General features: G+C 35.3%; 1 protein-coding gene across 1 annotated transcript in view; it reads right to left on the bottom strand.

Annotated features, from left to right (window-relative positions):
• USH2A (usherin) overlaps nucleotides 1-16,224 on the bottom strand; it is a gene marked incomplete at both ends in the record, with an annotated part of 372,871 nt that overhangs the window by 172,979 nt on the left and 183,668 nt on the right. The window contains 4 exons of the mRNA XM_079550589.1: nucleotides 2,322-2,473; nucleotides 9,967-10,114; nucleotides 14,069-14,240; nucleotides 14,719-14,878. Coding sequence (XP_079406715.1) covers nucleotides 2,322-2,473; nucleotides 9,967-10,114; nucleotides 14,069-14,240; nucleotides 14,719-14,878 — 632 coding nt within the window. The remainder of the gene's footprint in view (nucleotides 1-2,321; nucleotides 2,474-9,966; nucleotides 10,115-14,068; nucleotides 14,241-14,718; nucleotides 14,879-16,224) is intronic.

Here is a 16,224-nt window from a genome sequence, read left to right as displayed (position 1 = left end):
ATTGCTTCTAAGTTTCTGGCTAAATGTTTGATGCGCAAGTACCTCTGCATACATGCTCCTACAGTCATACACTCTAAATTAGCACAAGATTATACTTGAAACAGATGAGATGTCGCAGAAAAATCAACAAGATAATGTACATGCTTTTAGATAAATGCTTCCCAGCATAAATAAAACGTATTTATTGCATAAATGCCAGATTAATTATTTGGATTTTTCAGTGAAAACCGTCCTTATGTAAGAATTTGACTAAACTGTACTTTCTAAGCCACAATAACACCCTGCAAGGCTGTGACACTTCATGCTGGTACTCTAAGCTCTCCACATCAGAAACTTGAAGAAAGGAAGACCAACTATTTCGACTACTGAAAAGGATATTCCCGAAAGATGGAGTTTACTACAAACTGAAGTTCACTTGAACAGCTACAAAAGCTCTGTTGTGACTGTTACATGAATTGCTTCTTTTCAGTGCACCCAATATTTACAAGACCAAACATTTTAAAATCAGCAATATATATGATCACCTGAAGAATCTGTCAGAAAATGTGTACTTTCTCCTATTTCTAGATAAGACTTATTTTATTTTTTTCTAGTATTTAGGCAGTAAAATAAAAAAAATAGAATTGATACAAAAGTAAAACTTTGGGTTCACTAGTATAAAATTAAAACTGTCAGTTTTAGAATTCACGTGTTATAGATTTGCATTTCACTTAAAAATAAATCATGATCACTGACAAAGCATAAAAAAGTACCAAAAGACTGATCTGACCCAAACAAGAAGCTTATTGAAATAGCAAAATTGCTAACACTCTTGTAACTGATTAAGATCTTCAGAGCCACCTTCAGAAACATAAGTAGGCAAAATCCAGGATTTAGTATAGTCACATAGCATCTTTTCAATCGATTAGGGCACATTAAACACAAGATCAGGAACAAAAATAGCTGGAAGGGTATCATCTTATGGCTGGAAGATGCTTCCCATACTATTTAGAGTAATGAAAGAGGTGAAACATTTGGATTTTTTTTCTGTGTGTGTGTGTGTGTGTGTTGGATTTATACTGTAATTGATATAAAAATCTTTCAAAAATTCAAAGTGCTTTAACTTTCTGGCAGCACTTCAGTGTCCCTAAATAAAGATATTGTACTTCAATTCCTGTGATTAGAGATGGATCACTGGCTTTGGAAAACAGTTTATGTACTGATCATGAGGTGGGTATCCGCTGCAGCGACCTCTGCTGGGAGTTGTATAAGTGTCACGATACCGAGTCGACCTCAGTGAAGACATGAAAAAAGGCTACAAAATTAAACATAATAACCCCAACTTCTGGTGTTCTGTTCTCTTTTTTAATGCCTATTTGATAGGATAGGTGTAATGAAAAACACATTTCATCTGTGTGCATAGTTTGGCAATGACCTGTCTTAAACATCACTACTGCTGCAATGGATTAGGATACTGCACATTGAATACCTTAGAACAAGCTTTGCTTTTCAGATAGGTATGAAGTCGTAAAAAACATAAAAGAAAAACTGGCAAAAAGCCATCCAAGCTTTTAAAAGTAAATATCCTTTGACGTAATCCAAGCCATAAAATGCTTAATGGTTATAAAGTCTAGTCGTCTTTTGCAGATAGATGATGTTACAAGAATTTGAAAGAAAACATTCTTAGGAAGAATATTATCAATGTAAATAACAAATTATAACTAAAATAAAAGTTACAGCAGTACTGGATCTATCAGCTCAGCCTTCTACAACATTGAAAAAAGCCTCAGAAGCTTTGTTTGCACACATTATATTCAATGTTCCTGTCTTTGCAAAACCTGAAGAAAAGGGATGCTGTACAAGACTGTTAAAGTAAGTCTAGTGGAATATTTTGATCACAGACTTGCATTCAAAAGACGTTTTAAAATCACCGTATTTTCCTTTTCTGACTTCTGTACTTCTTGAATTACCTTCATTTCTTTCAGTCAGGCAGTTAGAAACTTGCTCATTACTGGACCAGTAACTCTTTCTTTATATTATGTCCTTACAATTCTGACTAATTTACATCTGCCCCTTTAAAATATATCAACTCTACTTCATTTCAATAACGTGTGTTTTCAGCCTCAAATTTTGCCTTTCATTGATGTATCTATGCTCTACTTTGGAATGCCGCCTAACAATGACCTATCAAATCTTCAACAGCTCTTAAAGAGGATTTTTTTTAAATGTCACATTTTGCCAGATGGGTTAGTACTGACCAGAGTGAATCATCACCATTTACTCTGATATTCACTGCCATCTGACATTTATTACACTCCCAGAATGCAAATTGAGGTACTCACCAGTGGACCCAAAGCACAACCTTTTGCAGTACATGCCTGGACTCTGAAGGAATGCAGACTCCAAGGAGCAAGTCCATAAGCATAACAATTTAACTGTGATGAATTTTGTATTAGAACACCATCCATATACAATCCGTAGCTGGTAATAATACCTATAAAACAATGTGATAGCACTCAATATCTATACAACCACAGAATTTATAAGAAAATCTTTAGTGCTACAGACATGAAGGTAGTAGTACTATTTCACATCTTTTACAGCTAAGCAGTCAATTATATAACATTACTGTGTATATAACAGGAGAAACACACTCTCACATATTTAATTGTTGAAAATCTCTCCAGTGAACTGCATTCTTTGGAAATAATGACAGTCTTCCAAAGATTACACACAAATGAGCCATAGGAGACAGCAGTTAACATCACCCTGGAATCAGGAAAATACAGGCAAACACTTTTTACAGATTATTCAGCATATACCTATTGAAATAAGAACTGGAAAGATACATAAAACCATCTCACATCTGAACATCTGTAGACCTAGAAAAAAAAAGTTATCGACAGAATTATTTAAATGATGGACAACTTAGACTAGCATTAGCCAAATTTCCATTAGGCTGCAGAAAGCCATACCTGGCTACATTGCAACCTGATTACATTTGCAATTATAGCAATATTTGTATCTTTGTGCGAATCTGAAAAATACCCTTTTTTTTTTTTTTTTTAAATCTAACAATTCTGCATTTAAACTAATTATGGGTGAGAATGAGGCTACCATAGATTTCTGAAATCCAATTGAAGGTGGTCAAATAAAAAAATAAGTGTTTCTGGTCTATCTTTCTAAAAAGCTCAGTATCCATAATTCTGGTTGATTTAAACTGGACTCGGAATCTTCCCAATAGCTTTGTACACTCAGTCTTCCAGAGCATATGCAAATCTTTTGGCCAAAATACTCCAAATTGCTTTTTCTCCCATTGAATTTTTGTAAATGTTCTAGTTCCTGAGGTATGAACACATGCTTGAGAAATAAAATGAAACTACAGAGAAAACATCTATTTATTGAAAAAAAAAACCCAAAAAACAAAAAACAAAGCAACAACCTCTTAGGTAACCTTTCCTTCCTTTAAAACATTTTTTTGTTTGCTTTGTTGTTTTTGTTTGTGTCTTTTTTGAAATTGCACTCAGGAAGATTGCTTGAAATTGAGAGATTAATTTCCTCTCTCTTCAATGGATAAACGTTTCATAAAAGAACACAGCTTTTTCAGATGGACTTTGAAGTATTACTGTACAAAATACACAAGGTTTGCTCCAAAAATAAGGTGTTCTATTTTATGACATTGGCCCATGACAGCAGAGGCGGATGTTGGTGGTATGACAGTAGAGATTGAACTTTCCCACCAATATCCCTTACATATTGTTGCTTTGTGACAGATGGCAGCAGAGGGGCACTCTGACAAAACAGTATGTGACATGGACGAGTATATGGAGCAAGGGTGTGTTGTTGAATTCCTCCATGAGGAAAAAATGGCATCCACTGACATTCATTGATACTTGCTGAATGCTTATGGAGACCAAATAGTGGATGTGAGCATATATGTGTGGGAGGAAGACCTGGTAAATCACACAATATCAATCCTACCAAATTTGACAGGCTTCCTAAAGCTAATATCCCTTGTTGTTCCATGTCCAGCTCCTTGTAAGGCAAGGACATTAATGGCTGACATTGGCCCTATATTAAACAAACAAACCATCAAATATAGATTTTTTTATATTTACCTCAGAAAGGAAGCACTTAAAGACTGGCGAAGGCATTTCTGATTGTAAACACAAGCATTAAGGATGTATTTTAGAGGGGAAAAAATAATGATGCACTTTAACACTTATACCAGTAGTGCAAATCCTTTAGAGTCATAGTCGAATCATATCATCATTTTCTTTTATATTTGTGGTAACAGCATGAATCATAATGAACTCATTTTACATTAATTCAGGTGCCATATATACCTCTATGAGAACTCCACTGTAATTCAGTATGAATTAACTCAACTGTTATTTTAGAGTGTTCTGGCAATCACAGCATTACGCAGCATCTCTGCTATGAGGAGCAGCCTGAGGGTCAGCACTGTGGGCTCTTGTTAGCCCTCCCAGTATGGTTAGAGAACAATGATCTTTATTAAGCGGATGCATTATCTGTTGATTTTGGTTCTGCCTCTGCTTTATATGACTTCTACGGAGAAAACTACAGAATAAAAAAAAGAAAATTATATTTCAAAACAAAAGTCTAGTAGTTTAATTTTCAGATGTGAAGCCATTTGCTAGATCAGGCAATAATTGTTTTTGGCTAGGGATAAATAAGCTCTCCATCTCACTCATATATGTTTACAAACCACACTGTGAAAACCAGACCAGAGTTTACTTACTTTCCAAGATTTGCTAGATGCTCCTCAAGAGCTCACCAATCATGAAATACCAAAGAGCACATTTTCATGACTGCAAGGCTTCAGGAGCATATGGAGAACAAGAAATTATGCAGGTTCTTTGCAATTATTAATTCTAGGTAGCTAGATTAAATCTTAGTTCCACTGAAGATAAAATTATTGAACATGGTACAAGTACACTTCACTTTTGAAAGGAAACCCAACAGTATAATTTAGCCTTACATTCTGAAAAAAACTGTATAGTAACTAGGAGTCACTTGCATATGTATCCATTGTACTTCCTAAACTACAATCTAGAGGTCAAATCTTATCTACATCAGTTTCATTGACTATGAAAGAAAGTAGCCTTTTGCAAACACAACAGCAACTAGTGCTGGATTAATTCACTGAATAATTTCATAAATCAGTTATTACTATCCTTGTTATTTCCTATACGACTCCACATGGCCCTGAAAGATAAACTTGATTTTATCTTTGACCTACACAGAAGTTAAGCTTTTGAGAAGTGACCACCTTAAGAAAATTTTCCTTAGTGAGAAGAGACAAAGCCACTTTTCTATGTGAAAAAACTTCAAAAGAGCAGACTTCAAACTATACGGCAAGCCTATAATGAATCTGTTCTGAAGAAAACATGACTTCTTCATTGAGGTCATTAAGAATACTCAACAGAATATCTGATTCCTTTTGTCATCACACAAGTCCCTCCAAATCTTTTCCTGAACAAAATGGGCTATTTTCTTTACATTGCATTATCTACATATTTAACACGTATATGATAGAGATAGGAGGGTGTTGCGGGGTGTTGCTGTAAAGTGACACATCTCAGGGCTATACTCTCTCAACTGTTTTTTTTGGTTTGAAAATAAGACAAAAAGAAATATGTACATCAGCATATCATCTTACAAATGATGTTTTTTTTCCCTCAAATCTGATACACAAATTACATATGCGAAGCAACTTTAAAAGAAGAATCAGGTGTACTTCTCCCTGTTTTTTCTATGAAACAATGATTTTTAACAGAACTTAAACTGACCTTAAATTCACAAAAATAAAGGCCAGAAACTCAGTGTCCATATTCCGACAACATTACTCTTTGACATTACTGGGACACTTAGCCCAGTAAATCTCAAAGCCAACCTTTTATTTATCGTGTCATTTTTGTGAAGGAACTAAGTAAACTGTAATTCTGCTTTCCATAAGTCGCCTCAAAGGTGGCATATTAATCCCCTTTAACTTTGCCCATTTAGTAACAGGCAGCTACACACTATATATACCAAGAGAATATAGTAAAGTCCATGCTGTGCAAATCCCAGTTAGACTATACATCTACTCAACATCAGCAAGACCTAATTAGCTTTCTGCGTTCATAGAAATATACAGTAACTTCTGTACTATAGTGTGAGAAGACAGGAGATAAAGGGTGGCCCCTGAGATTTATCAAGGAAATGCCAATTTATGATGTGCAAATTGTTGCAATTCTGAGGTTTCCACCTGAAATCAAGACAAAATCAAGAAATTAAAGAAACACTACTTATGCTTAGTAGACTGAAACTCGCCAAACAACTAAGCCAAGAGCGGGAAACAGTTCCGATGCTTCCGAGGAAGGGGGCTACATTAGAACTCCATTAATCTACAACCACAAGAATATACCTCTAACATGCTGAAGTACCAAAATTTAAGGGGTTTTTTTTTTTTTTTTTTTTTTTTTTGCTGAACTTTCATTTATTTCAGTCTTTTCAACCACAGTATTTTTCAGCCACCTACTCAATTTTAAAATACTGACAGACAGCAATTATGGATGACGTGGCCAGTAGGCATCTGAAAAGATATGCTGGAAGTGGGAAAAAAGGTTACACAATGGAAACTTTCTGATCAAACAGTTGCTTGGTAAAAAGTCTTAAAACTCTGTCTTTTTTTTTGAAGCCTTTTAATGAAATGAGTGATGCAAACAGGGAAGTGGGGAAAAGAAGAAAAAAGAGCATGGTAAAATGTGTTCATACTTATACGTACTTTCTGAAGCTCCAAAAAAGTAAGGAGTAAGGAGGAGAAAGAAGAAAAATGAGAGTACATTCACATATCCCTTGCTGATCATTGTGTAAGTGAGAGCATACCACGATGAAACAGTGAAGGCCCTAATGCCCTTCTGGCTGCCAAATTCTCACAAGACAGCAATTCTTCCACACTTAAGTACTAAAGAGCTCATAAGTGGAAAAAGCAGCTTTTCTCTACAAGGCAGAGCAACAGAAGCCAAATGCACTTGAATCCCTCCCACCAATTCTAAATGTAATGAAAAATGTCTAACACACACTATCCATACATCACCAAAAAATAACAATTCCAAGGGAAAAGTACTCCACAAGCTTTAAATGACAAGAAGATATGAAATTAACACAATCATTTTACAGGGTACAGAAGAACATAATTTCTTTTATAAAACTACTCTCACAACTTATGTTTTTGTTTTTAAACTCTGTAACAACCTTTTTATTACATTTAAAAGGAGAGACAAACTATATGCAGTAAACACTGTGTTAACAAGAACATACAACACATAGGTTTATAGAATCATATCATAGTTTGTGCAGAAAGAGCCCTTAGAGTTGACTTCCAAACTTCTGACATGGTCTGGGAACCTCCCACTAGGCTAAAGCACCATCTAACCTCACCATGTACACCTCCAGAGATGGTGCATTCACAGCTTCTCCAGGCAACCTGCTCTAGTTCCTCCTCACTCTCCTAGAGATTCTTCTTTGTATCTAATCTGTCATGTTATCTAAATTTATCTGTGTCCATGCCCCACAGGCCCACTGGCCAGGAAAGAGGAGGGTAGGGAGATGGGAGCTGAGCACAAAAACAGGACAGCGGCAACAATCCAAGGAGGAAAGTTAATTTTACTAAATATGATATCAGAAGTTATCATATGAGATAACAGAATATATAATATAATTGGAATGAAGGTTAATAAATCAAATAAAATGATCGAGAGAGTATCCAAAATAAAAGGCCTTACTCCGAATTGAAAGCGAAATGGCTGGGGAGCACACACACACACACACACTGCCCCATCCCTGGAGATGCTCAAAGCTTGGTTGGTTGGGGCCCTGGACAACCTGGTCTAGTATTAAAATGTGGAGGTTGTTGGCCCTGCCTGTGGCAGGGGGGTTGGAGACTCAGGATCCTCGAGGTCCTTTCCAACCCAATAACATTCTGTGAGAGAGAGAGATCCCGTGACTTGTGGGTCTTATCTTCCCCTCTGAACACAAAGTCCTCTGGGGTATGTAATGCTTCTCTTCTGAGAAAGTTGGAAAGTTGTCAGTCCACAGAACTCGAGTATTAACTCTTTAATTCCCTGTGCTTTACATGATGTTATGATGTGGAACACCAATAACAGAAATCATAAAACCATGACACTAATTTAAGCTGAACACAGCACTGCAGGTGTCGTCTCATGAGAGCAGAGCAGAGGGACACAATCACTTCCATCACTCTGCTGAACAAGCTGCTTTTGATGTAGCCCAGGACATAGGTGGCTTTCTGGCCCTGCATCTCATCCACCAGCAACCTCATGTCCTTCTCCTCAAGGCTGACCTCAATCCCTCATTGCCCAGCCTGTATTTGTGCTTGAGATTGCCCCAACCCAGTTGTAGGACCTTGCACTTGGCCTTGTTGAACTTCATGAGGTTCACATGATGTTCCCACCTCCCAAGTCTGTCCAGACCCCTCTGGTGGCAAGTATTGTTTCCAGCATGTAAGTTCGGTCACATATTTCCAACTTGCAGCTCTTTTAAAAGAAGCTTGTGGAACTTTATTTGTCCAACTACAGTCTTTAAGCTGTTTTGTAGATACGTTAATTTAACGTATTTTAATTAATTAATTTAACATAGTTATATGCATTTGTGCACACAGTTATATACATATTTAGCTACTTAAATCACCCTCTAAGCAATTTAGATTTTTTTTCCCCTCACAAGGTGAGGATAATGCAATGAGGCCCTAACACGATCAGTTAAATGTTTGTTTTTTTTTTTTAAAGTCAGTTTAATTGGAAATAGTTCATATTTTGTCCACTAAGCCACATATTTGGATATCTTGCTTTCTAGCTCACATTTTTCATCCTGCTCCTTCCCTCTTTCTTTTTTCCTTTCTCTCCTTTCTTCCCACTAAGCCTTTGCCATGTGCACTGGGATTTCAGTAACAGGGTTTGAAAGTTTCTAAGAGTTTAGGAGGGAAAATCTTAAATGCGACACCAACACAAAGAACATTAAATTATCAAATAATGTATTTAGCAGCGAATGACATACCCTTAATTCCTTTTAAAAGTAACATAATATCTAACAGAATGCTATAAGTATGCAGCCTTACAATCACTAATTTTTTGGAAAGTGTTTCAAGTGCTTTGTATTGAAATTATATATATGTCTGTTCTCCCACACTTTAAACTGGGCAAACTTTCAGGGGAAATATGAAATTTATATAAAGCTAAAATAAGAATTATAGTCATAGAATTATATAAGAATTATCTAAGAATTATAACTAAAATAAGAATTATAATTCTTATTTTATATTGAGTATGATACCCAATGAGAAAAAAAATGTATGTTGCTTAAATTCAGTGATTTCTGCATAGCTTTCTCTGTTCTGATATAATCTATCATACAAGTAATAATAAAACCAAGGTGAAATTCAAGGATATATGATATTAACATCAGAAGTGTTGAATTTGTCCAAAAGTGTTACATGTAGATAATTCCCACTGGAAAACATTTCTAAACAAAAGAAAATGTATTATTTAACTTCCATAGCCAAGCAAATGCACACTTCCAAGATAATTACACAGAACAATAATGTAATGCTTATTACTTATCTATTAATGAAATAGAAATTGATGTTTTATTTGAGGGTAGAATGAATACCCTAGATGGATATTCTGCAAGAGTGGCCTGTCCTCAGCTCAGTTGTCTTGGAAAACATTAAACAATGAGATGCAGTACACAAGAACCATCAAAAGGGAGCACTTTTGAGCTACTGAAACCATACAGTAGGCTGAAAACCACAATCTCCTAGCTGCAGACAATGATACTATCTCAGGTATTTTATGTGCTAAAATGATCATTAAAAATTAAGCACCACATATAAGCTGCCATTTAGAATATTAATTTACCTTTACTAATCATCTTTTTAACTTGAGGCTAAAAGAGTTCACTTACCATTCGGATACTCAGGCTTAGCCCATGAGATGTTAAAGGAGTCAGATGAATATGACTGGGCTTTTGGAGCAGGAACACCTTCTGGCGTACTCTCATCTGTTACAGCTGTGCTAGACTCGCTTATTGAGCATCCACCTCCAGTGCAAGCCTTAAAATATTAATCACAACAAATAAACATATTTCAATGTAATACCAACAGTTTTTGAGCCTAGCAGTGAATTATTTCTAGTTTTATAGTTTTTACATATCTGAACTTAGTAAACCTGTGTTTTTCATAAAAGTCTTATCTTAAATTTAGCTAACTCTTATCTTAACAAGAGAAGCTACTAATGATACTCAGTTTTTAATCGCAATATTGATAGAACCTTATACTAATATTTGATTCCCAGCATTTTGCATTTGGCTGAAAGTCATAATCACAATTAGATTTCAAACACTTTTGCAGAAACAGTTAAAGAATACTGCAGTACAGTATCTATCATTTATAGGATAAAATTGTTCAGGAATTGAATAAAGAATTGTCACAACTTTCAGACAGTATATGCTAACCACCTTGTAATGCACCTAAAGAATTGTCTCACTGAATAGTCCTTCAGAAAAAACAATCATACTCAAACTTCTGCATTTCATGACAGCAGACTGAGTGGTGTGCAGATGCAATTAAAAGAGTAAAACAACACTGTATTATAAATCAATACGTAACAGTTATTATTGCATGTTTATGGATAACAGTCAAATCATTTGTATTTCAGCTATCAGGGAAGAAAAGATTGATTACACCACTTTTACATTTTGCTTGATTATGAAGCAATGCAATGTGCAAGAATTTGCAGATCGCTTCATATACCAGGCTTTTAAAATTTTACATGCAGAAACATTAGGCCACACAGTTAGCCCCCTACATGCACCAGTTTGCTGATTATTCACATTAAGATCAATGGCAAGAGGAGAAGCTATAGAAGTTAAAAAACATATTCAAGACTATGTAAAACTCTGTATTGATTTTGAATGTTCTTTTTTTGTTTATTTTATTTTTTGCTTTCAATTTTATTTTCAGCAATAAACAACATCAAACTCAAATTCAATAAGGATTCAGATATACTTCTTCATTAAAACTTATGTCATGATCTTTCTTTTTTGGTTGTATGTTGACGTAGGCAAGTAGTGCTTTCTGGATCATCAGCACACAAAGAAAAACCATCCTTACAATCCAGACCTACAGGAATAAGATGCTTCTTCCAATCTTGTGTATATTATTTGAAAGGATTATTTTCAGGTTTCTTATTTCCCAGTGTGTTTCAAATTGGTAAACAGTCAACATTATTTCCTGCTCCACTTCAGAGCTGCATACCCATAGGTAAAAAAGAGAACTATTTGTAAATGAGAGGCTATTTTACACACCAAGATTGTTTTGATTTCACTGGAAATTACACTCTCAACACAACTAAGAATCACTCCTGGTATTCAGTTTGGGCTATCAAATAACAAGGAAAGAATGCAAACTTTGCTTTGGGAATATACAGAAGTGGCATTTTCTTTAAATGCCTTAGTGTCAACTTAGACAGATGCTCACATAACTCTAAATATTTTCCTTATCAAAATGCTTAAGAACATCATCCTTCCAGCAAAGCCAGACTGCTCTTCAAATTATTTTGCTTCTACTGACTTCACAAAGGTCCAAGAAAAAGACCTCTTGGAAGACCTCTTCCTCCTGTATTCCTTGCTCCCTTGTTAAACGAGCTCCATTTAGCTCCTTAGCAGCTGAGGGCTTTTCAGTTCAGAAGTTCATTAACTGCAGCCTTTCTATTCATTTATTTCTTGAATTTCATGAAGATCAATTTTCATATCTGGGAAATTTGCTGGTATATGAAGTTTCTGATTCTTCTAATGAAAATCGATAAGAAAAAGCTCATCTGCATTTTAAATTGTGGTATTTTAGATTACTGCATCCAAACGCAGAGGACATCAGTGAGACTCCAGTGATCCCACACAGAGATACTCAAAGCCATGAAGTCCTACAGCCTACACTTTGAGCCCCATTGTGACACTCTGATCTTCACTGGAAACAAATTTGGGACAAAATTTGAAAAAATAGCAACATGTTCAGAGAGCCAAGGGACAGATGCATGTCACGTAAAGAGGCCAAACAATTATACTCCAGCCAGCACCTTAGCTAGCTTACTCACACAACACAGCAGCAAGGAGACATTCAACAGAGACATCACAAAAGCACTCAAGCCATATAAAAGGGTGTGCCACTCCAGCTAATTTTAAATGCAGCCTTTTAGCTTTCCATTTGCTTTCAGATTGGCCTGGATCGCATCCAACCAGCTTAGAGAAGGAACAGAGCAAAAGGAAATCCCTTTTGCACTAATCTGGGGAGACATGACCTTAGACTACTCGGCTGACTTTTGGAAAGAAGCATTAGACTTGTTTATAAAAGCTGTTGCAGTTGTTTACAGTACGCAACAATTCTTTTTCTACATACTAAATGGCAGTCATCAACTGTGGAAAAAAATATAACAGCATACAAAGATAAACATTTTGCTTAGTGTGTCCAAACTTGTCATACAAAAGTTGAAGTCACTGGTCTGTGAGGTGCCGAAAATTCTGGTGAGTTGAGTGTTCAAAGCAAGTTACAATAAATCAGCCTTCAGTTTTCTGAAATAAACCACAAACTAATTTTGTACGAACGCAAAACAAAATCAACGTTATCTGTGAAATGAGTAAAAAGAAAAAGGCTAGCTTATTTCATCCAACCAAAAAAACTAGAGAGATTAAACAAGTTTCCAGAGTTGAAGGCATACTGTTATTTTTAATTGAGAGGTTTTCACAAAATTCCAAAAAAGTAGATATTTCAACTTCATTCCACATGCGTTTGTTTTGATTTGTGTGTTTTTATTGGAAGGGTGGGGAGAGGGTAGGGGTTTGTGTTTGTTTTCTTTTTTGTTGGGGTTGTTTTGAATGTTTTAAGAACTCCTGCTCTACCATTTCAAATATACTGGGCATCTCACGAGTTTTTGACCTGCTATGTTCAAAGCTGCAAAGACTCTTGAGTCCTCTAACCTGACTATCAGAGACCATTTTATCCATTTAACTATCACCAAAAGAAATGCTCCCTTCTTAGTTTCTTGTTACTGCTGAAGCATTGCAAATATATATATTTAGAAAATAGAAATATAAATAAATTAGAGATAAAATATAAAAATGAAGAGTTCCTAACAGTGTGTTCAGTAACTTTGAGAAAAGCTGCATATATTAATAAAATAAAAACAAAATCCACATGCCACTTCACTGCTTTAACTATATCCCAAAGCAAAAACATCAAACAAAGCAGCCCTGGCTCTCCAGATCCAAGCTGTTAATTCTCCCTTCATCCTCTCTCTTTGCACCTGTGTTCAGGAGCTGGGTGGGAGAAGAGCAAAGCTGTGGCACAGCAGGACATCTCAAATACTTTTGATAGTCTTGCTTGCTTCTGAAGGTTTAAACTGATTGCTGAAGTACTGTCACAGTTTTGGACATGGTATTATTCTATATGCTATACAATTAACTGCACTGAGTTACCTAGGCACAAATGAATTAATTTCAACACAAATCTAAGCTTTAATTAGACTGAATATCCTTGCTTTTTCAAGTTCAAGTCAGATTCTTATCGCCACCCAAAGGCAGTTTATTTTTTTTTTCCTGCAGTGTAATATTTAGAACATTCAAGAGCACGTTAAGAAAAAAATGAATGCATACCCAGTCTACATAAATGTAAATTTATTCATAATCAAGAGCTGAATATTTTTCTATGGCATTTATCAAAGCAAATATCCTTATATAGATATTGTTATAAAACGAGCAATGTGCTTAAAACCAGAGACAATTCCCTGCCTCTGTATACATGTTTTTAGGTTTTCAGTGAACTGAGTCTTCTCTATTTCATCACAAAAATAAAATCATTGATAAAGAAAAGCAATAAAAAAAGACAGTCTTTTGAAATATTTAGAACAAGCAGCTACTTTACACTGAACTCTCTTCCTTTATACTATTTTCTTCTATTTGTAGATTTTAGGAAGAAAGAGAAAATTCTTATGGTAAAAAATAGAAGAAAACTTACAGCTACTTTTATGAGGTATTCAGTGCCTGGGAAAAGGTGCCGAATAGTAAAATCCAGAAAAAGTTCTGTGCTGTTGTAGATTACATCCCATTTTGTAAAATTCTGCTCATTGTTGGCAATATAAATAACATAGCGATCTAAGATTCCATTTAATTCTAATGGTTCTTTCCATCTGCAAATAAAAGTAAAATGTGATTAAGACTAGGAAAGATTCAGACCATACTCAAAAAAAATGTAAGGCTCTTCATGAACTTCGTGAGTTTTACCTCAAGAATTTGAAAACATAATTGTGCAGCCATAAAAATAAATCTAAGGCAAAGCTCTAATTGTACCCAATAGATAAATGATTACAGTAACACACAAAGCAGAGGCTACAAAATGGGCATATCACCAAAACCTTTCCTGCACTGAAGTTTGCAGAGGCTATGCCCATATGTAGGTTATACTGATTGCGTAAAGACAAAATGGAAATTAAGTTGGCAAGTGATAATCAGAAGGTGCACAGAACCACTAAACTAATCACTTCTATGCATTTAATCATAATAAATTTAATTTTATGTCACAAACCCTTCCCCTGATTGAACTCACTGGAATTCTTGAATAAACTGATGCACTATTGTGTTGTCAGGAAAGAAGAAATCTTTACTTACTGCACGTATATTGTTCTAGAATCCAAAATCGTCAGGACCGGGGCATCTACGTGAGATGGTGGCAGCTGTGCTGTAAACAAGGTGACCTGGGAACTGTTCGTACAGCCAGCAACTGTGCAGGCGGTGAGCAGAAACTGGTGGGGTGTAAAAACGGCTAAATCTAGGGCAGAAAAAGAAAATGCAGATGGCATATTTATAATACTTTGCATATTAATTTTACCCTGTTTGTAACTTTCAGAAAGTAGTGAATTCAGAAAGCTCAGAGGATGGGGAGCCTGTCTTTGTTAACTGCTTCAGATTTGACCCAGAGCAGTGACAAGAAGGTTTAGGGAGTTCAAGTCATACTGTACAACTGGGCCATCTCAACGAATTTCGGGAGAGCCTTCTTGGTGCTACATACTATATTAATTTGCCACAGTGACTAATACTTTGAAGAAGATCAAGCCATGGAAAACTAGTATAGATTCATTAATACAGATTTTATATATGTACAAAATGTGCTGTATACTATACAAATGTCAAGCATCAGGACATACGATTCACTCTGTGCACTTTAAGCATGAACACAAAGGCAGCTCGCTGTTGCCACCACTGTTCTCTCTTTATCTATCAAACATTTGTAAAACATATCTCAGTAAAAGACAACCTGTCTAATACTATAGCAAGACAACTGTTAAGTGGTTATTTATTTTGAAGCTATCTTGATTTTCAATTACTGCAGAAAATGGTGAATAAAACACAGTATCTTTGCTGAATAAATATTCTAAAATGTCTTGAGCTTCATATATTTTTAGGATTCGTGTACTAATAAAAGAGTGTTTATCATAAAAGTTATACTAGTAGAGTAATTCAGATAGAATTTTCCAATCTTTTTTATTTTTTTACTGCAATACAAATTGCACATTTTAATGAGCAAATCCTTTAAGAAGAAATTTATGATTTAGATTTTGGCAACAGTGTAAGGTATACAAATAAAATGAGTGTGATATAAAAGCAAATTTTAATATGCTAGAATAGCTCTGTGTTTTTGCAAGGCGTAATAAATGCCAGTGTTCGCAGAGCCAAATAATATCCAACTATCATTTTATACAAAAATATTTGAGTACAAATTAAAAATTGTAACTGAATGACCATCAGACCATCACTAAAGAAATACCATAGACCCCATCTTCTTTCTCATTAGTTTTCCCTTTGTCTAATGTGTGTCCCTACAAAGGAATTCCTTCTGATTTATTCTGCTTTTGTGAGGAGGGGATGAACTCCTGCCGTTTTTTTTTTGTTGTTGTTGTTGTTGTTTTTTTAAACTCAGTTATCACTCAGTTGTATCATTCTATGAAGGACACAGCAAAATGTGAGTTAAAAGAAATACTGTTGTGACTAAAAAATAAAAAAAAAATATCAAAGAATGCCTGTAATAGTGACATATTTAATCAACATAATGGGTTTGATTCTACCAGGGTTAAGCAGTGCTTAAGCAGTGGGTGAGAGGGGGAAGGTACACTCAGA

The sequence above is a fragment of the Tetrao urogallus genome (assembly GCF_951394365.1).
Source record: "Tetrao urogallus genome assembly, chromosome: 2".
Taxonomy (NCBI): domain Eukaryota; kingdom Metazoa; phylum Chordata; class Aves; order Galliformes; family Phasianidae; genus Tetrao; species Tetrao urogallus.
This window is presented reverse-complemented; position numbering and strand designations above follow the sequence as displayed.